Source organism: Populus euphratica, unplaced genomic scaffold (genome assembly GCF_000495115.2).
Source record: "Populus euphratica unplaced genomic scaffold, PopEup_1.0 scaffold1.1, whole genome shotgun sequence".
Classification (NCBI taxonomy): domain Eukaryota; kingdom Viridiplantae; phylum Streptophyta; class Magnoliopsida; order Malpighiales; family Salicaceae; genus Populus; species Populus euphratica.
Genome location: NW_011499845.1, coordinates 5,224,915 through 5,247,344, shown reverse-complemented (window position 1 = coordinate 5,247,344; position 22,430 = coordinate 5,224,915). Strand labels below are relative to the sequence as shown.

The 22,430-nt window shown below is 34.9% G+C and overlaps 3 protein-coding genes across 4 annotated transcripts; 1 reads left to right on the top strand and 2 right to left on the bottom strand.

The window, feature by feature from the left end:
- Positions 1-3,658: 3,658 nt before the first annotated feature.
- Positions 3,659-9,050, top strand: LOC105123764 (GDT1-like protein 4). Of its 2 annotated transcripts, XM_011023483.1 has the most exons (13): positions 3,659-4,032; positions 4,139-4,207; positions 5,762-5,821; positions 5,920-5,967; positions 6,441-6,529; positions 6,631-6,667; positions 6,742-6,789; positions 7,460-7,528; positions 7,665-7,709; positions 7,799-7,860; positions 7,968-8,040; positions 8,149-8,236; positions 8,765-9,050. In XM_011023483.1, the coding sequence occupies exons 1-12, from the start codon at positions 4,006-4,008 to the stop codon at positions 8,215-8,217; spliced, it is 696 nt and encodes a 231-aa protein (XP_011021785.1). In that variant the 5' UTR covers positions 3,659-4,005; the 3' UTR covers positions 8,218-8,236; positions 8,765-9,050. The 2 variants fall into 2 exon arrangements, with proteins under 2 accessions (XP_011021785.1, XP_011021793.1); XM_011023491.1 differs by lacking the exon at positions 4,139-4,207 and having other exon boundaries at positions 3,863-4,032; positions 8,765-9,030.
- A 514-nt stretch (positions 9,051-9,564) lies between these two features.
- LOC105123758 (uncharacterized) lies at positions 9,565-11,061 on the bottom strand. Its single transcript, XM_011023472.1, has 3 exons — positions 10,872-11,061; positions 10,272-10,422; positions 9,565-9,975 (listed from the first exon to the last, which is right to left on the bottom strand). Exons 1-3 carry the CDS (start codon positions 10,933-10,935, stop codon positions 9,714-9,716), a joined length of 477 nt encoding a protein of 158 aa, XP_011021774.1. The 5' UTR covers positions 10,936-11,061; the 3' UTR covers positions 9,565-9,713.
- A 558-nt stretch (positions 11,062-11,619) lies between these two features.
- LOC105123749 (mediator of RNA polymerase II transcription subunit 25-like) lies at positions 11,620-22,062 on the bottom strand. The gene is made up of 15 exons (XM_011023461.1): positions 21,810-22,062; positions 21,683-21,713; positions 21,248-21,311; positions 20,455-20,585; positions 18,479-18,688; positions 18,319-18,384; positions 17,873-18,083; positions 17,215-17,282; positions 16,219-17,085; positions 15,253-15,306; positions 15,085-15,113; positions 13,946-14,014; positions 13,743-13,827; positions 12,569-12,655; positions 11,620-12,375 (listed from the first exon to the last, which is right to left on the bottom strand). The coding sequence occupies exons 1-15, from the start codon at positions 21,905-21,907 to the stop codon at positions 11,872-11,874; spliced, it is 2,574 nt and encodes an 857-aa protein (XP_011021763.1). The 5' UTR covers positions 21,908-22,062; the 3' UTR covers positions 11,620-11,871.
- Between the last annotated feature and the right edge of the window lie 368 nt (positions 22,063-22,430).

Below are 22,430 nucleotides of genomic sequence, written 5' to 3'. Positions count from 1 at the left end.
CAAAAAACACTATAGAGAAATGTTTGGTATTGTATATTGATTATTTTATAAAAAAAATTATTTAGAAATATATTAAGATAACATTTTTAAAAAAAATTAATATCAAAATAATTTAAAAAAGAATTTAAAACAAAAAATTTAAATTTTTTAAAAAATCACTTTTTGACTGGATTCAATTCTTGATCATCAGCGAGCTTTTATATGTCCTTTCGATTTCAGAGGAAACAGAACGGTTATTGAACTGTACAATTGCAGGTGATTTTTCCATACCCAATTCTCTATCATATTGTTTTAGGATTTTAACACAGTACTTGTTAATGGAATTTCGAATGGTTGAATTGAAAGATTTGTGAGAACTAATATCTCACGTCTCGTTAGATCTTGAAAGTTTAAAAACCTTTTATATATAGAAAAAAAAATCAGCTCAATTTATACTATATTTTATACAAAATCTTTACAATGTGTCCCAAAAAAATTAACTGTTGTTGATTTGTTCCTAAAAAAATATCCTTCACATGAAATTATCCTAAACTAATCCTTATATTTTTTTTAAAAATATTCTTGACCAAAATTAACTTTTAATATATTTTTATGTGATATAGCCATGAACAATAGGTGTGTCTGGAACAATATATCTTGCATTCATGGCCAAAAGTTGGTCACTGAATAAAATATTCCAATCGAGGGGGGAAATGGAATGATAATACTAGCAAAGAATTAAAAGACTTGAGGTTTTCACTCTTAAGCATTGCAGCCTCTCGGCATCAAATTACAATATAGTCCCTTAGTTTTATAATTTTTGCATTTACTTGGTCATTATAGTTTTAGATATTTATATTTAGATCGTAAATTTTATTTTCATTATCTTCCGGTTTCTAAATATCAAAAGGGAAGAGCGAAACTTGCCGCGAGAGAGAGAGAGGGAGGGAGGGAGGGAGAAGAGATCCTGGATATTGAGAGGGTAGAGAAAACCTTGTCATAAAATAAAGAGATGAGGTAAATGTTTAAACTGACCATGTTATGACCACACAAAACAATTTTGGTCTTGTTGGTTTGTCTTAAAAATGGAAGTTCAGTGGAGATTATATTGTCCTTTAATTATGCCATACAAAGTAGATTGATATTCATTAATTTTTGTTTTGTTTAGTTTGATTTTGAATTTTAAAGTTTATTACAAGGTGTTTTCGAAATAAAAATATATTTCTTTGGGCTCATATAATGTTTTAAGGGTATTTTTAGAAGAAAAAATATTTGAAATTTAGATTTTTTAGGTCCAAATTACCTAGATCCCAAGTTTCAAGCATTGATTATGCATGGAGTTTGCTATGGTTTACAAATTAACGGCACACCCATGCTTACAAGTGTGATCTTTGAGACTCGACAATGCTTGACCATTTTTTAAAATTAATTCCCTGACTCGTATGATATTTTAATGTTTTAAGGGTATTGTTTTATTTAATTTTTTTTAATAATAATATTTTTTAAAATAATATTTTTAAAAATAAATGAAAAAAATAATCGATTAAGCTATTTTTTTAAAAGCAAGGTTAGAGTTTCCATGGTAACACTAACAATTATTTTATGAGCAATTATATGTTAACATAATATGCCATGTTTCTTTTTAAATGCTCAAGGATATTCAATGTGAATATAAATGTTTTTTTTTCATTTTTCATGTTATTATGAATGTTTTATATTGTTTTTTAAAATTAACAATCCTTTTGATTTTTTTATAATCAGCATAAAAACAATCAAGAAAGTTTTTTTGATGATTTTTTTGAAATCATGATAAATCTTATTTTAAAGACTATGCTTCGAACGTCAAATCTCATCTTTTACGTGTAATAAAAGAAGCTTATATCATCGTTTTTTAATGTAAACTAAAACCATGAGCATTCAATTGCGTCAAATGTAAAAAACCCCATGCGGCCTTGAATATTAATAATTTATATTTAATTCTAACAAAAAAAAACATTGATGGTTAATAGTTAACGATCAATAATTAAAAATTACTAGCATTAACAATCAACAAACCAGGCTAAAACAATATCTTCTTTACTGTTAAAAATAAAATAAAATGTTCTTCCACAGTGCAATTTTGCTAGATTTTTTATTTTTATTTTTATGCATTATTATTATGGCATGGTTTTTTTTCTATTAAAATTGTTTTTGTTTAATTAATCACTATTCTAATTAAAAAAATATATCTCTGCTAGAAAAAAGATGAACAAGGGAGGAGGGCTTTGATTAAAGAAATATATATTTTTCAATTTCTCATTGACTTTGATCATTTGAATTGTTACAGATATTTATTTTCATTGTGCTAGGTTTTCATTCAAAAAAACCATGCTACTTGTAGAAAAAATACATATTATTATAAAAATTTCTGATAAAAAATGAAAATTTGACTAAAAGATATATATTTTTTCGTAATTTAAAATATTTTAATTTTTTAAAATACTTGTTTTGATTGCCATGTAATCCCCAGAGACATGGGTTGTCTCCCTTTCGATGCCGTCATTTGACTACGGTTTGTCTGAACTCAACCCGCTCCCGTTTTCGTATTTCCCTGTCAACAATATAAAAAAAAAGTTATAAATATCTTTCCGCAACAATATTAATATACACAGCTGGTTATTCATGTATCAACAGGTATCAATCAAGAGAGAAATCATTGACCTCTTGTTGACCGGAAATATATATATATATATAATTCAGATTTTTTCCCCTTATTTCCTCATTTAACTTTATATTTTTTAAAAAATAAGATTTATAATTTATTTTATACGAGATTATTATGACCACGTGACCTACATTATAAGTAATTTGAATGAGTTTAGCTTTTACAAGTTATTACTATAATTATTTTTTTAAATTGTATTATTCATTGTTTAAGTTTAACAGGGATTAAGTTTTATATTTTTTTTAAAGAGATAATTCTCATTTCATGACTTAAGTTAAGAAATTGATATATTAAATAAGGTAAACTCAAGTTTTTTTTATTTTCATCATTAAATATTGAATTGATTGAGAATCAAGTTTAATAATTTATTTTTTATTAGATTATCTCAATCTCATGATCAAATTTTTACATATTAACCTAGGCTGGCTCTAGTTTCTTATTTAATTTTATTTTTTAATATTTAGTTGATTGAAAATTAAACTTTAATATAATTTTTTATTTGTTTTGTATGAGGTTATCATGACCTGGAGCATGAATTTTGCATATTAATATGAGTTGACTAGGATCAATTTAATACATTGTCATTTTAATATATATTTTTAAAATATTATTTTTTTTAGTTGTTTATATCACCATGAAATTTGTTAAGTTAGTAGGGCAAATTAAATTAACCTCTAATAATTTTTTTAAAAACATATTAATAATATCATGTATATTTTTTATTTTTTATTTTTAAAATGATCCAGGACTAGCAGTTGGCCAGATACTTGCACAATTTAATTGCCAAGAAAGGCATAATAAAGAAGTTTTGATAGCAATATAAACAAACCCAAAAAAATTATTGAGAAAGAGTTTGAGAAAGTCCTAAAACTGAAAATCACCTCGTAAATAACGAAAATGCCAAGAAAAAAAAAAGAAGAAGAAGAAGAAGAAGAAGGAAGAGGAAGAAAAACACCGTTCGACCAATACAAACATTCCAAAATCTTTCGGAATCCAAGCGTCGTAGCGTACTTGTTATTGAACGTTATTATCGTTGAAGCCACGCGCTTATCTCTGCAACTATACCCTAACATCCTGAAACAACAGATGTATAGCGTGTTAAAGAAGTCCCTAACCAAAAGCATCTTTCCTTTTCAACAGGCACTGAACTTCACGCTCCTTACACTAACCAGAATTAACCCGAACAAACTCCAGCACTCTCTCTCACTCTGTTTTGTCGTTAAAGTTGCTTCGACTTGAAAAGCTCAACGATAAGTCTCCGAAAGAAATTTCCCACTGCATCTCAAGTTTCTCTTTCTGACAGCATATCATCCTCTCTTTCAATGGAAAATATGACCTCAGTCGCTCAGGTAATTAGCTTGTCTAGTTAATCTCTCTTTATTTTGTTCTAATCTGGATTTAAAGTTTGTTAATTACAGATTTTCTTTTTCCAATTTTTTTTTTTGCTCAATCAAGGGGTTCACTAAGTCGCTTGCGATGACAGTGGTATCGGAGATCGGCGATAAGACTTTTTTCGCTGCCGCGGTTTAGTTTTTTTACTCTCTAAAGAATTTGGTTTCTTGTTTAATTTAGTTGATTTATTGCTTAAATTAATTTTGGAACTGGATTTTGTTGAAGGATGTAAATTACTAAAAGATTTTTTTTCCCTTATGGTCAAATGAGAACTGAGAGCGAGAGAGTGAGAGTGAGAGTGGGAGTGGGAGAGGAATTGATTTGTTTTTGAAAAAGTTTTAGCGTTGAATTTCATAATGCGCGGAAAGTTTTTTTTTTAAAAAGGCGAAGAATAGATACGACAATTTTAAACTTTATCAAGTATGATTATTATGTAACTCAACAGGGAAACAGAATTTAAACTTAACAAAGCGTTAAATTCTCTTATGGTTGATGGTTCGTGTTGCACACAGGGCCCTTAGGCAGGAATTAATTCTTGTTTTGTTGTTTAGATTATCATTACCATATCTTTCCCCTTCCTTTTTTGTTCTACTTGCATTATGGGACTTGGTGGATATTGTTTTCTCCAGAAAATACCTGCCTGGTTTTTTTGGCCATGTTGAATTTGCCGAGACTGTATTTGTAAGATGGAGTATTGGCAACTTATTTATGTTCGCTTCCGGTGACACTCTTCTGTTGAAAAACCGATCAATATTGCATCTTTTGTTTTCTTCATAACTCTTGCGCATACCCTCTTACCTGCTTCTTCCTTGTCCGAGTTAAACTTGGTAACCTTTAGTAGCATTCAGCCATTGGGATGGTCTTTTTGCAGTTATGGTCATGGAATTCTGGAAAAGACAAAAAATGATGATGGTAGTAAAGAATTTTGTAAAATAATTAATGATTATGTGATCAGCTAACAAATGTCCATACAAATCGTTGATAAAAGCTTGCTTTTGCAACTAGTCATGATTGTGCTCTTTCGGGAGATCAAATATTAAAATGCATGCATAATGGTACCAAAAGTAAAAATCAATGTTAAATCAAATCCACTAGTTAGTTACACCATTTCAAGAATGACTTGCTGTATTTATGTAAAAGCAGGATTTTGAAAACTGAGGATCTTTGTTAAGTTTCTGGCATTATGAGTTCGGAAAATCAATCCATTTAATGGCCTTTCTATGTGTAATTAAAGTTCTCCAAAGCTTATATATTGAACCGAGTGAGCATATGAGAGGGTTAAAAAGGATTGCAATTTACAGCCAAATATCGTACATGTTGCCTTCACTTTTAGTCATGGAAGGAAATTGGGATAAGAGACGGAGGGAAAAGAATTAAAAATCTCATGTAATTTTTCTCTGTGAGACATTCATCAGTGAAGTGACCAATAATGGTGCTTTTTAAGTTTTTCTTAACTTCCTTAAGGATTTCATAGTTTCTATTTGAGATTGTTTTACTTTTATGCTGTTTAGATTACTTAATTATAGAATCAGGCATCATCTGTTCGGTATGCTTTCTCCAGAAAACCCTGTTGCATGGTCTTCTGATTAAAACTTGGAATTTCTACTACAACCCCCCTATAATTATTTATTCAGAATTCTCCTATTTTCTACATGTGCTTGCCTGACTTCTGCTTCTTGTTTCAAGATCTTGGCCATGCGTCACCCAAGAAGACTTGTTTTGTCAGGTTGCCTAGCGGCTTTGATAGTAAGTGTTTTCTTGTGTTTTTGGTGCATGACTGTAGATTTGACAAAATTCCCTTTCCGAGCACCAAATTGTTAATGATAATATTTGCTGATTTCTAGGTTATGACTATCCTTTCTGCTGCTGTTGGCTGGGCTGCTCCAAATCTGGTAAGCGGTCTATTGGAGGCCTATATAGTTTTGTGTGTCGGTAAATTTTGTGATTCTGCCAGGCTGCCTTTTTTGATGTTATGGTGGAGTAATTACATTTATAGTAGATGCAATAGAACTTATTTGAGTAATTGATAGATTTTGCATTCTTAATCTCTTCCTTGGGACACATTTTCTTGATAGTATGCAAGGAAAGCCTATTTATATAGCACACTGTTGTAACCTGTAGTTTTGTATAGTCAGCCCCCTTGGCAACCTTTCATTATGTTACTCAGTAAGTCCATATAAAGCACCTGTGAGCAAGAATAGCTTGTTCACACACCCCCCTCTACCGATCTCTCTTCTCTAGTCAACTATCCATTTTGCAGTATTTGCTTAAAGTGCATGTATCTATCAAAGTTGTTAAGCAAAACTGTTTTGTTACTACCTTTTACTTTTGTCAATCAAGTTTTCTTCATTGTTTACCTATCTAGATCTCTCGTGCGTGGACTCATCACATAACAACAATATTGTTTTTTGGATTTGGGCTTTGGTCCTTGTGGGATGGATTTAATGACAAGGGGTATTGTTCCTGATCTTCTGTCTTTGTTAGCTTTTCTTTGCACTCTTCTCCTGGCATGACAGTTTGTTCTCATTGGAGTTTATTTCTATTTTGTCAAACAGGGAGGCTGAAGAATTGGCAGAAGTTGAAGCAAAATTGGTTTGTTTCTTCCCTGTAATAACATTTACATTCAAGTGGAAACATAGTTCACATTGCCTTTATTTTATCATCAGGATGCTGATTGGAAAGCTAACACAGGAATGGCCAAAGCTGGTAGCAAGGTATAATAACCGCTGTATTTTCTGGAAATGTAGCACTTTCTGTCTGCTTAATAGATCACGAAAGCATTTATTCTTCTGCATTAATCTTTCTCATTCTTCTCCTATGTTGGGCTTAATCTTCTTTTGTTTGGGTTGCCTCACTTTGAAAAGAATTTAGTCAAACAATCATTAAACTTCTTTACCTCAAAAAATATACAGAAAAATGTGCAGGCAGTAAGAGAATATAAGCCTTTTCCTGCATTAGATATCTTATTTTATGAGAGCGGATTGGATTTATGTATATTTAGGTGGTGGATGTTTTATAGCTTTTTTTCTCTAATTAATGTGAGTAATTGTCCATTGCGTGGCATCTCTAAACTAGGACCATAGAGCTGCTTATATCCAAATTTCAAAGAATAGGTTAGCCAGGACCAGGTTATGTGCGCTCTGTTATTTTTACAAGAAGGTAGTTTGTCTAATGCACACATGCATCAACATTCAAATGCTTGGATTTGTCATAGATGGATTCATTAACTGGACTTTTCCTGTATTTCACGAGAAAAAAATGCAATTATGGCTAAATTGGTTGTGCATATGAGCAATCTAGTCTCATTTTTTAATACCTTTAACTGTGTTTCTTGAATACGCTATGCTTGGTGGTTTTTATAGTGTAACTGTTTTATTCTTCCAGGACAGTGATGAATTGAAAAAGCAGAGGCGGACATTTCTTTCACAGTTCTTCTCACCTATACTGTTGAAAGTAATGCTTCTATATATATATATATACATACATGTTGAAGTATTAGATTTGGAATTTTGCATTAATACTGTTGGTCCAGGGAAAAAACCCTGATTTGACCTTGAGGCTGACTAGTTTTATCATGCGTGTTCTGCAGGCATTTTCCATTACATTCTTTGGTGAATGGGGTGATAGGAGCCAGGTAAGGGTCACCTCTAGGGCTCACACAGCCTATTAGTTTATCCTCATGGTGATGGCCTTATTTTGCACTATGTATGATTGCCATTTCAGATAGCTACCATTGGTTTGGCTGCTGATGAGAACCCGTTTGGTGTTGTTATAGGTGGAATTGTGTAAGTTATAGTGTTTTCTCCATGCATTTATTTGAGTCATGCTATGTTTTTTTTTTTTACATGTATCGCCATGTTTATTGTGTTTGATTGCTTTTCCTTTTCTTCAGAGGGCAAGCACTGTGTACTACTGCCGCTGTCATCGGTGGAAAGAGCTTGGCATCTCAAATATCTGAGAAAATAGTAATTATAGCTCCTTGCATTTCTCTTCATGGCATGTTTGGAATGTTGTTTCTACATTATGATAGCCAATCAATCTTTGATGTCAATGCTGTACCTTCTGCCATTCAGGTTGCATTGTCAGGTGGAGTTCTTTTTATTGTTTTTGGAATCCAATCCTTCCTTTCAACGGTTGAGTAGACCCATCATCTAACAAGTAGTGAGTACTTACTTTCATTATAATTTTTTTTTTTTTTTGGGTTGGGGGGGGGGGGGGGGGGTTGCGTGGGTGAGTGCTGTCAATTTATTATTGGAAAACGGAAGGAAATGCTGGAAAAATGTAGTCCAGCAGACTATTTAGAATTGGTTGACCGTTTATAATTTCACTGGTGTGAGATAGCTACGCATCTTTCACTCCAGGAATCACCCGCTAACAGAGGTGTGCAGGCCACTTGCTTGCTTGCGCATGCTTACTAATGCACACGCGCCATAATGAAGAAGACGTCAGCAAAACATAGATGCAAAATTTGCCTTTCAGAACAGCATGTAAGAACTGGTTTATAAAAAAGATGGCTTTGTCATCAAATTGGTCGGATTTTTTTTATTAATTAACAAATGGAACTCTTGAGAACAATGGCTGCAAGCGGCTACACATGCATGGTACTGGTTAGGCGAGAAAGAGATTTGCATTTAAAATTGTGCTTATCAAGACTCTTAACACTGGTTCTGTTTGACTGCTTGCATTCAGGATGGTGGTTAGGTGTATTAGCGACTTTCATACATTAAGAAGGTGATCATTCTCCGAAGGACACAGCAAGATATGGTTATTTACAAGAGCAATTGCTCAACTCATAAATTTCCTGATTCAAAGAGCAGTAGCATGTTTGATTATCAAAACCAAGAGCGTGTTATATGCTATTTAAATGATATTCTGTTGGATCTTGATATATCTTAAATTGAATGAATCATTCTGAGGCACCGAAGTTGCCCTACACGCGGTTGATTTTATGCATGCAATTTGAAGGCTTCCTGTTGATTTGTGAAAGCAGATAATGTTGGGAAATTTTTTAAACAACTAAGGATGATGATAAACACAGCAAAGAGCCTGTAGTTCGTGCTGTAACTAGTAGTGAAATAATGCCATGGCGATTGGGGCTGTGGTTTTCTTCCAGAAATCCACTGTGTTCCCTGATCAGATTGATCTGGGATTTCAAGGTCCCTTGATCGAAAGGTTCAGCCACCTCATTGCCATGATGGCTATAAATAAAAAATAAAAAGGGATCCAAAAAGGAGTAAAGGTGAATTCATTGGGGCTGCTCGTTTGGCAACAATCAGGTTGTCGAATGGAACGAGTCATTACATCTTGAAAATAAAACAGTACTGCTAGTTAAACATGATTCGAGAAAATCAACGGTGAAAAGCCAGGGGAAATCTACGTTTAAGCACAATATCCTGTTTTCGAAGATGAGTAACAATCACAGATTATAATCCACGTAACAATTGCAGAGTCGTCCTTTTTTTTATTATTATTCAAAATTAGCAAATCCTGAGTCGTCCTTTTTTTTATTATTATTCAAAATTAGCAAATCCTGCCATTTGCATCCGACCATCGATGACCAAGACATAAATACATGGGCACTGCTAGGTTATATACATCTTTTAACAGGAAAGCATAGTGATTTCATCAATGACTGTCCTCAGCAACCACCACTTGCAGGTTCGATTGAACTCAGAAGTCCATTACCTCTCAGCTGCATGCAGTGCTCTTCAGCATCAGCCTGAGCGCAAATAATCACCACCGACAGGCCATTGTAGTGTGCTTCTTGCATTATATTAACAGCATTGTCAAGGGTCATCCCGGGGATAACTTTCATCAGAACTTGTACAACATATTCACGTTTATTGTAGTTGTCATTGTGCAACATCACTCGATAAGGAGGTGCCATTTTCTTTGATTTCCTGAAGAAAATTCAAAGAGCAACGATATCACCCAGGTAAATGACAGTAGAACGTTAGATGGTACAAAAAAGAATTAAATCAACACCACTGTGTTCATTCAAGCGAAAAATGCTCAACAAAGAAATATCCCTGATTTATAATTAAACTTGGGATGATAAGACGAAGAAAAAAGTTCTCCCTCCCAACTTCCGTCCATCTGAATCCGAACTACTATATGCTCATAAAAGGAAGCTAGAGTTGTTTGATTTAGATCTCATAAAATACAAAACAGGAAGAAAAGCGGTGCCGGCACGCACCTTAAATCAAACTCAGATTCGCGACCGGGGGTGGTTCTCTCGATAACCGGCTTCTCCAATAACCCTCCTCCTTTGCCTGAGCATGTTGTTGATATAGCCATGAGAATCCCACGGTTGACACATGGTCCTCTACAAACAGAGTTCTTGTCTCCTGGTCAAGATTTTAACAAAACCATAAATACCGGTGACCAATTTTACTTGCTAATGACACCCATGACTCAACTCATACTCCGCTCAGTCTCCACGGGTAGAACATGAATTCAAAAAAACAGGATTTTAAATGTGGTCTTTTTACACCATCATTTCTTAATCGCCACCAAAACTAAAAAATCGGAGCATCCTCTCCTCCATGATTAATCAAGCAAAACATAAAAGAAAGAGATTAAAAAACAAAAAGGCATCCAAAGCAACAAACTACAACCACCCGCAACTTAGCAGCTACAGCAGGATGCTTGTTAGTGTATAAATATATAATTAAAAAAAGTAGACAAAAGTAATAACTGATGGTCGTTATAAAATTGAATCAGACAAGAGAATTTAGAGAAATAAATGCGTAAAATAATAATAATAATAATTAAGGGAAGAAAGAGCAATAAGCACCGGGTTTAGGGTTAAAGACGTGATTAGGTGAGAGAGCTATTCTCCCACAAATTGCAGTCTCCATTGTCGCCCCCTTCTATCTCCCTTCCCGAACTGAGAAATCGACACTGTTTTCTTTTTTTTTCCCCTTTTCTTTTCTTTTTTTAAAAAATAGTAATTGTAAGAGATTTTTTTCGTTTTTGAAAAAAATGGAAACAAACTGGTGGTTGAGTTGGGTTGTGACCTGGACAGACAAAACAAAACATATCAGGAAAAAAATAATAATAAAAGAAAAATTACATGCGGAGTATATCATGAAAACACGTCGTTTTGGCATCGTGATGACCGAAAGTTCTGGTACCAGTATGTCAATATCTAAAAAACAATATTCTTCTGATATTTATTTCCATATATATGATTAGACAACATATTTTAGTAAGGGATTTTTTTTTTTTACCGGGTTCTTTTCCATTTCTTCCAAGATTTGCGGTTTAAAGTATTTTTTTTCTTTTAAGTTTTAATTGTTAGCATACCGTTCAACAAACTTACGCAATCTCTATTTTGAGCTTTGGCATTCTTCCTCCAAGGCTATAATCTGTGAAGCTAAAACCACTTACAGCCAGCCTGAGTAAGCACCACGCCAAGGGCTGAGAGGTAAAATTTCTTAGACATACGAGTGCTGGGGTCCGAAGCTTTTGTAGAGAGAGAGGTCCAAAGAGTACTAACAATTAAATTCGAAAGTGTTTGTGATCATCCGACGAGGCGTATATGAAATATTAAGGAAGGTGAATAAACATAACAGGAGATACGAGCTCCGAGTTAAAATCTTATATAGCAATGATTACATTCTTATATAGTGTGAAAACTTGCATCATTACGTTAAGTAGAAGCTAAGCAAGTCTGACCACGAACATTATCAAGGAACTATTATAATATATTAATGCGCAGAGCATCTATATGAGTGTTTGAATCGTTCTCAATTACAAAGGTGCATTCTGCTCCCACAGAATCCTAGTTTTTATTATTGACTCATAAAGCCTCCTCCAGACATGCTTGCTGGCCCTTGTGAAGAAACTTGTCCTTGAGAAACTAATTGTGAACGACCTGGACCTTGAACATAAGTTTGACCCATTCCTGTTCCAACCATTTGCTGCTGCTGCTGCTGCTGCATTTGCTGAAGCTGCTGCTGCTGCAATTGCTGCTGCTGCTGCAATTGTTGCTGCTGCTGCTGCTGCAATTGTTTTTGCTGCTGCTGCTGCTGCTGCATTTGTGGAAGCTGCTGCTGTTGAAGCTGTGAGAGCTGCAATTGAGGTAGCTGCTGTGGCTGCTGCTGTTGAAGCTGTGAGAGCTGCTGCTGCTGCTGCTGTAGCTGTGACAGCTGTTGCTGCTGCTGTAGTTGTGGAAGCTGCTGCTGATGTTGAAGCTGCTGTAGTTGTGGATGTTGTTGTTGTTGCATCTGTTGTTGATGCTGCTGTTGCATTTGTTGCTGCTGACTGGATATTTGTGGCTTAAACACAACCATATCCTGGTTCCACAGAGTTTACATCAATTCATAGTGCATATGATAAGTAGTTCATTTACGTCTTATTTTGATGGCTTAACCAAGTCTTCACAACAATTAAAAAGGAAAAGGCACATCAATGTGCAAGCCCTCAAAACAAAAGGAAACTTGGTTATGTTTACTAATTTCCATAACTGATAGGTCTCAAACATCTTACCCCAGGAAAAAGCATCCCTATCAAGCGGCAGGCTTTGTCAGAAACAGAGAGTAGCAATGTCTGAGATGGTAACTGGATTACTGCACACTAGGAAAATGAATAACAACAAATTCAACATCAGAAAAGCCTATCAAATAGACATATTTTCCACGAGTAACATAATCCTGTGCTAATTAAATCTAAAGTAATATAGTAATAAGAGAATTTGTACGGCTAGGACTTGAGCAATAACTGCCTGAGGGCCTTTTTCATTTCTCATTCTTTCTTTCCTTCTTTTTTTTTTTAAGAATTAGAGTCATCATCCTCTTAGATTCATTTACATGAAAGTTTTAGAAGAGTTTACCAAACTTCATTGAAGGGTTTTGATTATTTCATACTTCAGACTAAGATAAAAAGTTTAAATTATTTGAACATTAATAAACTGCAAAAACCCATGCCTATCAAACAACCACACTGGCAGGATTAAAGTACTTTCAACCATGTGTGATGAGGGAAAAGGTCCATACACCCCTGCAATTCAATTTGTTCTACAGTCAGCTTTCACCAATGGGCATTTACTCATGATTGACCCTCAAAGTAGTGAGTGTTAAATCTCACTCAGTGAAGAGATCAGGTTGAGAACACTTCAATCATGTGAACTTTCTAAGCTTGACTTGATAGCCTCTGCGTAAACACTATCATACCCCTGATATGACTTAACAAAATCAGAGTGCCTAAGCCGACAACTTTAAAAGAACAAAGTGAAAGGGGAGAAACAGGCAAGGTTAGAGGAATGAGGGAAGGTTGTTATCAACATCACATGAAGTATGGCATTGATGTGCTACTTGTTTCTCATGAACTAATTTGGAAACTCTGCTTCACAAGGCAATTTCTGATTCTGCAATTCTGCTCCCTTAAGTTTCTTCTTAGACATAAAATAATATACAGAGTGTCTCCATCATATTTTTATCTTCAGATGCAATTCACTTTAAATCAAACAAGTTTCAACCAGGACAGTAATATGTAGTGAATTACAAGCATCAAGATCCATACAAAAACATCATATCACTGAAGTTAACACAGGATGCAGTAGGGATAACTGATGACTGGAATGAGAATGGACAGTGACGTTTCAGGAAAATATTAAATTGGAAAGCCTTAAGCTACTTTTTTTGTAAGCATCCAGAAAACTTACAAGCTTCTTCTCTTGGAGTTGTCCAAGAAATCCATGTTGATTCACAGCCCGAAATACTAGAAAATCAGCCTTTCCAACATATTGCCTTTATCAAATAAAGCAACAACAAAAAACACATAAATATAACAAATTCAGGATGATATGCGAGTGAACAAATAAATGCAAAACAGAGATGCTGAAAATCTCAAATATGCAGCAATTACTTGTTATTCATGTGATCCTGAGATATAAGCCGAACTATTTGCATTGTTGGCGGCCAGTTTGCTGCAAGCCTGAGAATCACACGAAAAACTGAACCAGTTGTATTCATCTTGAAAAATATGTGTGCTAACAAGGGAAACTAAAAATATCAAACAAAGAGAGAGAAAGATGAGAAGAGCACGCAAAAAAAGTCCAGCTCAAAAGTTCTAAAGGTGGAGTCATCTTATACAATCAAATGAAATCTCAAATATTTTGTCTGCTATAGGGGGTATTTGCAAATAAATAAAAAGGTCATTTTTCATACAGTTTATCCAACTATAAATGTTACTTGGAATAGAGTTTTGATTTTCATATCAAAGCCTCATTCCCAACCCTTGAGCAATCCATACCCTGATCAATGGAGCTGAGATTTAGGTAATTCTCAAAACTAAACCTGTCCCATTGCCATTACTGTTTTCTAATCATGGTTGGATGATAAGATGGACAAAATACAAAGCTCTACGAGGTAACAAAATAGAATAATGTCCTTTGAGAAACAAAATGATTAAATCCAGCCCTTTGCCAAACATTTGCCAGATGCAGAATAATCCCATTCCAATGATTGTGGGGCTTGATGGAATCATGGAACCTAAGTCAACCAGCCTACCCTTCATTTTTAAATTCAGCCCTAGGCAAAACAGTGCCTGACACTTGAGGGTGTGGGTGCTGAAAACCCTAAAGTATTAGAAACCTTCCAGTATGCTAGGACGTACAGCTACTAGGAATGGGTGTGAAGGACATCTACCTCAAAGTAAAGCTCACTGTTCCAAACTAATCATCTGATGACCATATTATGATTTTCTCAAATGTAAGCCTGTATTGAAGTATAGTCTCACCATGTTTTTGTAATTCTTTTGAGTCAGTTAACACAATTTTCTTTTATCTAAGAAATGTATGGTTGTCCCCATAATCTCCTATCAAACAGTTAATCCTTGACTTGTATAGAGCCAACAAATATAATATAAACACATCTTTTGGGACAACCAAAGATAATCTAAAAATTTGTTCCCAGAAAATGTAAATTTATGATGTAAAAGACTTCAGGAAACAGATAGTGTAGATTGGTTTTCAGCACAAACTATGTTATTATGCCTGAACTTACGTCTCCGAGGCCGAAGCACTTCTATAACCCTGTATCAAAATACAAGGTATAAGTTCCATGTGTGAAAACTAAAACAGGTCAAATGTACTATAAGATTAATTAGTATCAAAAGAAAACTGAAACAGGAGTTTGCATTGAGTGGTTATTTATGAGCCATTTCAAACATACTTCTAGTCTAGTGATAAAGACAGGCTGCCCTTGCCGTTGCCCGGACAAGCTTCCCTGTGTGCAGTTCAAATGTTCAAAATAAGTTAGTGAGTTCATAAAGACACATGTTCAACAGTTCCAGAAATCTACATTGATATTGAAGAAAGCTTTTCAAGGGAGTTATACAAATAATTAATGATAAAAATAATAAATAAATAAAAAGGAACTAGGCAAAATCAATTGATTACTTTAATCATCCAAAGGAGATTTTTGTTATTTATTTTTTACTATTCCATACAGAAATGAATGTTCCCGCTTCATTTTGGATTATTTGACCTTTATCTCATTACTACTCAGGGGTGTTAGCAAACTATTATCAAGACTAACAAGATGAGACTCGGGTAGTTATGATTCATTAGAAACTATCAATAGATTTTAATTTGAGGAGGTGTTCTGCAAGAAAGAACATGCAAGACTTCTCAACTGATGACAGAGGTTATCCATCCCCATCGATGGCATCGACACTATTTTTCAACTGGCTTTGGGGTATTAAGGTTAGGGCGATTTGACTTTTCAAAATCAATGAGTCAGCGAAAAGGGAAATGAAGAGTTTTAAGAGTTCTCCATATCCTAAAAGGATGACATAGTTTCATTTTTATTTCGCACAGAGCAAACAGGAGTTAGGTCTCTAAAGATTTTTCACTCGTACCAGGAAAAAAAAAAAAGATACAAAGGATGACATAAGTTGTTATCAGATTAGTGAGTTCTGAGCATAGGTTCCATCCCAACCCCACCCATGACCACTTGATTCAAGGATCATGACATATGTCCATATGTTTAGTACAAACAACTTCATGACAAAAGGAAATAAAAATCTGTTCTTTACTTGAAAATGAAAGTGAAAATTTCCATTACTGGCTAGCAAATCGACAATAATCTTGAACATGCACACACACTTAGTTAACCCAAAAAAGCAATCAGACTTACCTCCCAAACTTTGAGATATTTCGTTTGAGTTGGTTGCAACCCCCCTGCTGTCTGTTGTGACAATGGCAAATTAGCTGCTGAGTTATTGTTTGCACCAAGAGGCTGCATCCCAGATTGTACTTGTGGAGACATTCCTGGAGTAGGAATCATTGTGTTTGAACCAGAAGAGACACCTGAAGCACCCAGACCACTCATTGTGTTGGGGTTTGCACCCATTCCACTTTGTACCATTTGTGCTCCTGAACCGCTTATTGTGTTTGGGTTTGCACCCAGACCACTCATTGCTGATTGGCTGATGCTAACACCCGCGTGAAGATTACCCATTGGTTGTGAAATCCCCCCAAGGTTTGAGTTTCCAGGCATGTTAGAAGTTGCGGAAGTGAATGAGCCCAGACCAGAGTTTGGTGTGATTTGTGTTGTCCCAGTAAGATTCCCTGACCCTGTTATTGAAGAAACACCTGGTTGCCCAGATGAAAACACAGTTTGAGCAGCAGGCACAGAAGACGCCATTCCACTTGAAATCATACTTGACATATGCATAGCCACAGAAGTTTGATTTATTGATGGGAGACCAATAGAAGTTCCTCCACTTAGGGCTGCAGAGTTCATCACTTGCCTTGCTTGAGAAAGATTGTTCAGAATGTTCACATTAGCTGCAGCAGGAGGCGCAGAACGTGCAGACTGTGTCGTCACACTGACATTAGGTTTCAAGTCCTGTGCATTTTCACCGTTTGTTGCCATATCTTGAGTAGTCGTGGATGGTGATGAAGTCTGCATGCTTGGAACTACTTGAGATGAAGGGCGTGGAACAGAAGGAATATGAGGAAAAGCAGATCCATTTGCCATAGAAGTTATAGTACTTGGTTCCTGCGAATATAAAATCACAAAAGCTCTTAACCATGTCCATAATGCACAGAAGCAGTGCTATCATAGAAACAACTTTATTTCCTATAAATATGAGAACAAGAACAGAACTAAGGGATTCGCTAGACTTACGACTTTCACAGTTGCAGTTGGAAGATTTCCAACTGAAATTGGCGGCCGATTTGTGATAGATCCATTCACTGAAGTTTTGAAAGAAAGTAAGTCTTCCACCAAACAGAACATCAAAAAGATGAATTTAATATTGGAAGTAAACTAAGCCTAAAACTAGAGGTCAATACCTAAATGCCTCATGGAAACCTGACCGATTTTTTTTATGGTTTATCTTTAATTTCAAGTGAAATAAAAGTCAACACATTAGCACTAAGTTATCATCTTCCACAACAAACTTTAAAGGAAACAACAGATACAGATGCTTGAATCTTGCTGAAATCCTTAGACCTGTGAGAGGAGGTGTGCTTGAAGCCTCACATCACATCAATGTATCTGTAGATTTTTGCAGATGAAAATTATGATGGATAACAAGCTAAGAGCTTCTACAACTGCGTATGACAGTAACATGCTGCCTCCATGACAACCAATTTTACAGAGGGTTAAAATACACTCTGTAGAAAATGTTGATTCATCTGGTTATTATGTCTCTCTCTCGTGCAAAAATCATGTTATTTAATTTTCTTCAGAAGAGAGAGCCAGCGAGCAAAAGAACTTAACAAGCCATGCCAAAATATCCAATCACACTCAACAATAATGTAGATTAGATAGCTTAAACAACCTGAAGGAATTGAAGCTGGAAGTGGCCCAGTTACTGAAGTGACTGAAGCAATATCCACTTTAGCAGGTGTTTGATTAGAAGGCAAACTTGTAGCTCCAGGACGACTTAATGCAGCACGAGCCTCCATAAAGTTCTCTGAGATCAGCACAAGAAAATGAGGATTTTTTATGTTGTCAACAGGTGGATCTGCTGCCCGGCTGTTGCGCTTCCCCTACATTGTAAAGTGGTGCATTAAGTAGCCTACCCCAGACATATATTCATGATTTCCACCAATTTCAGAAGAGCAAAATATGCTGCGCGCTGGTATTTCAAACATTCTCACCCACCCACACCCCCAAATGATTTTTTTTTCCCCATATGCAAGAAGCACAGTGCCATATACAAATGCTTTTGCAAGCATCAACACAAGAAAAGAAAAGGAAACCAACTAAAAGTCTCATCCTTACTGCATTGTAGATTGATTTAAGTTTTGGAAGCTGTTTTGGACAGATGACTGAAAGAGAAACCGAGCACTGCAATGAAACTAGGAGTCAGTTTTCACATGGCCAGTAACGCTCATAAACAAGAGAACAATAGTAGATTAGGTAAGAAACAACATCAATGTACCTGAGGAAATGATTTAGCAACTGTCTCTGCATCAGATAGACGACTTTCATTCTGTGCATCGATGTTTTCAGTCTGCTCCAAATTTTGTATTTGTGGACGATAGACTGGAGTGGGCAATGGGTGAGGGTTACTTGCAGCAATAAGAATACAATTTCTTTGCCCATCTATATTTGGTTGAGTTTGGTTTCCATTTGGAGCAATAGGGAACATCTGAATAACACAAAAAGGCACATGCCCAAGGAACAATTTCAAGAAACGTTTTTCCTTGGTGAGAATAACAAAATAAACAAGTCTCAAATCTAAACTTGTCACTGACTCCTTGCAAACCAACCTATGCAATGTTGCAGTTGAGGATTGACAGCAATAAGAAACAGAACTCTTGCAAGTTGCAACAACTATACAATATGTATCCAAGTATGTCATCAAATGCAACAGGCTGGAAACAAGCAAGGGTAACAATAGATGGTCAAGCATATCCTACTTTGCTTAAGAATCTGGCAAATGGTCATTTCGGCAATATAATATTCTTCACCAAGCAACAAGACATGCATATAGTTACTTGGTAGCTAAGTTTACGAGTCATTGATGGGCACAGTTACCAACCTCCTTGCACATTACAAGGGGCTCAAGACCTGCATTTAAGCCCAGACAGGAGCAGGACTTGGGTCAGGTCTGCCCCATTTCATAGATTAGCCATTGGCCCAACGCAATAAAAAATCATGCAAAGCCACAAATTTGGGTTTAAAACCAATACTCTAAAGCAAAAGGGACAAAGTATGACTGTTGCACTACTTTAAACATTTGAATCAAGGAAGGGTACTTATGAGATGATCTAGAGCAGAGCCTAGTGGTCCTCTTGGATCTTTTATAAAAACATTCCATTGAAGAGAGTATAAATCATATTCACTGCCATTGACGCTGGTTGTATATGCACTAATCACCCTTTTGTTTCCTCTTTTTACAATAGCCACCGTTATTTCATGCTATCTGATTGCAAGGCAATCGTTTGATTTTAAATTTCATGGCCAGTGTCTATAGGTGTGGGATGTTAGTTCAAAGGAAAAAAAAAAAAAAAAAACAGTGGGATTTCTTCAAGCAAAAGAGCACCATATTAAAGGAGATTATAGTTCAACTTGAAGATGTAATAGCCAAAAGAAGTCGAAAAGGAAAACTGATTGAGATCATGTAAACCATAAAAGTAAATCTTTTTTTAAAAAAAAAATGGCAGCATAAGAATGAATAGTACAAGTAAAATAAGACAACATCCTCAAAATACAAAATGAAAATCAAGAAAAGAGCATTCCAATTCCATCAACAGTTATAAAGAGACTACTCTAAGAGTTCCTGTAGCTGGACCCCACAATATAAAAAAGCAACGACTTGACAAATTATGAAAAAATGGAAATCAATAATGAAATTCTATTAGAAGGAAAAGAAAGAATAATTCAAGAGGGACAGAAGGATATCCCCCTCAAAAGGAAATAATAATCAAAACAAGCATTCCAATTTCAATCCCATTAGATGTCATCTAAAGAAACTGCTCTAGGATCCATGTTCAATAATACATTGCAGCAGTTAATTAACAGATGATATTTTCTTTTTCAAGAAAGAAACTGAAAAAATTCTAGATATAGCAAACCCATGTAAGCCATTCTCAGCAAACCTAATCCATATATATGCCTGTTAGATTGTTGGTCATGCATGACACTTCACATCCATGTCAATGTCCCCACATCATGGCTTACATGTTTATTCATTATTAGGTAAAATAGGAAATAACTCAAGTTTCTAATGAAAGGGACCTTAAGCTTCTTCCACGTTTTCCCTTGTGGAGGGAAGGAAAAGAAAAGCAGAATTGTTATAAAAATAAGCTACTGTTCAGGGAAGACCATGAAATACTACTAACCATTAACTAGAAAATGAAAAATGTTAAACTCAATAACCTGAAAAAAATAGTAAATACAAGAACAGCATACCATTAGAGCTTCAGAAAGCCCTTCTGCAATTGCAGCATCATTGAAACCGCCACCAGCAAAAGGAATGGCTGATAGCCAGTGTAAGAAGATGTCAACATCTCTTGTCCAGCCACTACGTTGTACCAGGCAAGCTTCACAAGAAGGGTACAAATGAAATGGATACTCTGTTAGTTTGCCAATTATAGTAGAATAGCAGAAGAAAATCATGTTTCAGAATTCATGCAGCCATATTACAGACAAGAGACATTCCCTGTCAAGCATATAGTGATATTAATACAATTCAAACTTTGAATATTTTGCAATAGATAACAGTAATACAAGAATCTCACTGGCTAGCTAAATTTACCAAATTAAACACATCTCCAACAGTTTTTATGACTTTTAGATATGGCGTAAATTAAAATATACATGTGTGTGTATTAAATTAAGGCAACAAGTAAAATTAAGTGCAGAGTGAGAACTTGAAGGATGTTTGGTATACAAACAACAGGTACATGCATATGAATCTCTTCAGAAAGTTGACTTTCAAGTTTCAACTGTAACTCCAACTCACAGAATGAAATCAGTTTGCAGATTTCTAATTACTTCAAATTCAAATCAACAAACCCTCATGTGACCTTCAGCTAGCCGAAAAATCCTCATCAAAGATCGGAAGAAGATGCCAACAACCAAAAAACATGAAAATCACGTCTCGTCCCTCAAAAAAGTAGTCCAACATGGCAACATTAACATGTAATAACACAAATCATGAAAAAATGCCACAAAATATGAATTAATCAAGCTAAACACATACCAGAATATGATCCATGAGAATTAAACGTGACAAGAGCGAGCTCAGCACTGGAAGTAGGGGGCTTCTATATTTGAACAAAACAAATCACAGAATAAGTGTCAATAAAATATGAAATTTACAAGAAAAAATAATCAAACAAGTACCAACAAGAAACACAAGTTCAAAGAAAGTATTCTCATTGCTCATGCCTTCAAACGAAAAGTAACCTTCTAAAATGCATTCAAGACAAAGTAAGCGGAGCAAGATAACTAGATCTAAAACCAGAAAAACCCCTTTTCTATCTTTCAGAATTGAATCAGTTAAAAAAACCTCGTAATATTCTTTCAATAATCTAACTATAATCCAGTTTTTACAGTCAATTTAATTATATGGCAAACATTTATCGCTATCCAAATTAATGCAGTTAAAATTTGACGATATAAGATTTTTACTTACCTGGCCTGACGTTTCATTACCACAATAACACCTGCACAGATTGATGAATCCATTGATTAAAAAAACCAAAAAGAAAACCCTAGTTCACAATTTCAAACTATTGTTTTCAATCAAGGTGCCTACATACCTGATAATCTTTTCAAGGTAATCGGAAACGATGATCGACCAGAAAGGGCCCATGGCGGCAGTGCCTTCAACGGCCACGATCAGCTGTTTGTCCGCCATAGTGACGGTTCCGTATGAGAGAATCGGAGGTTAGGTCGTTTCCGTTACTTTTAACTGACTGGAGACAAGGTTGAGTCATTAATGAATTGAAACGAGAAAATAATAATTAAAGACCTGGATTATTCATTAATAATTTGATTCATTGCTTCTTCTTCTTTTTTTAATTTTTAGTTTCCCACCAATGATTTAAATAAAATTAGTATTTTGTTAGTTTGTTTTTTATTTTAAAAAATGAATTTTTTTATTTTTTATTTTAAATGAATTTTTTTATTATTTAATTGTTTTGATATATTAATATTAAAAACAATTTTTTAAGAATCAAAAATATATATTATTTTTATATATTTTTAAATAAAAGAATACTTAAAAAAAACTGATATTATACTCCCAGGTATGACCGTGACTGCTGAAGTGCCTGTGGTGATCTACTGATCTATTCTCCTTCCCGTGTATAGGAGTGACGATTGTATACCAAAACAGAATACGACGTGGTTTTGGTTCTTGTTTTGTACAAAAAGCAGGG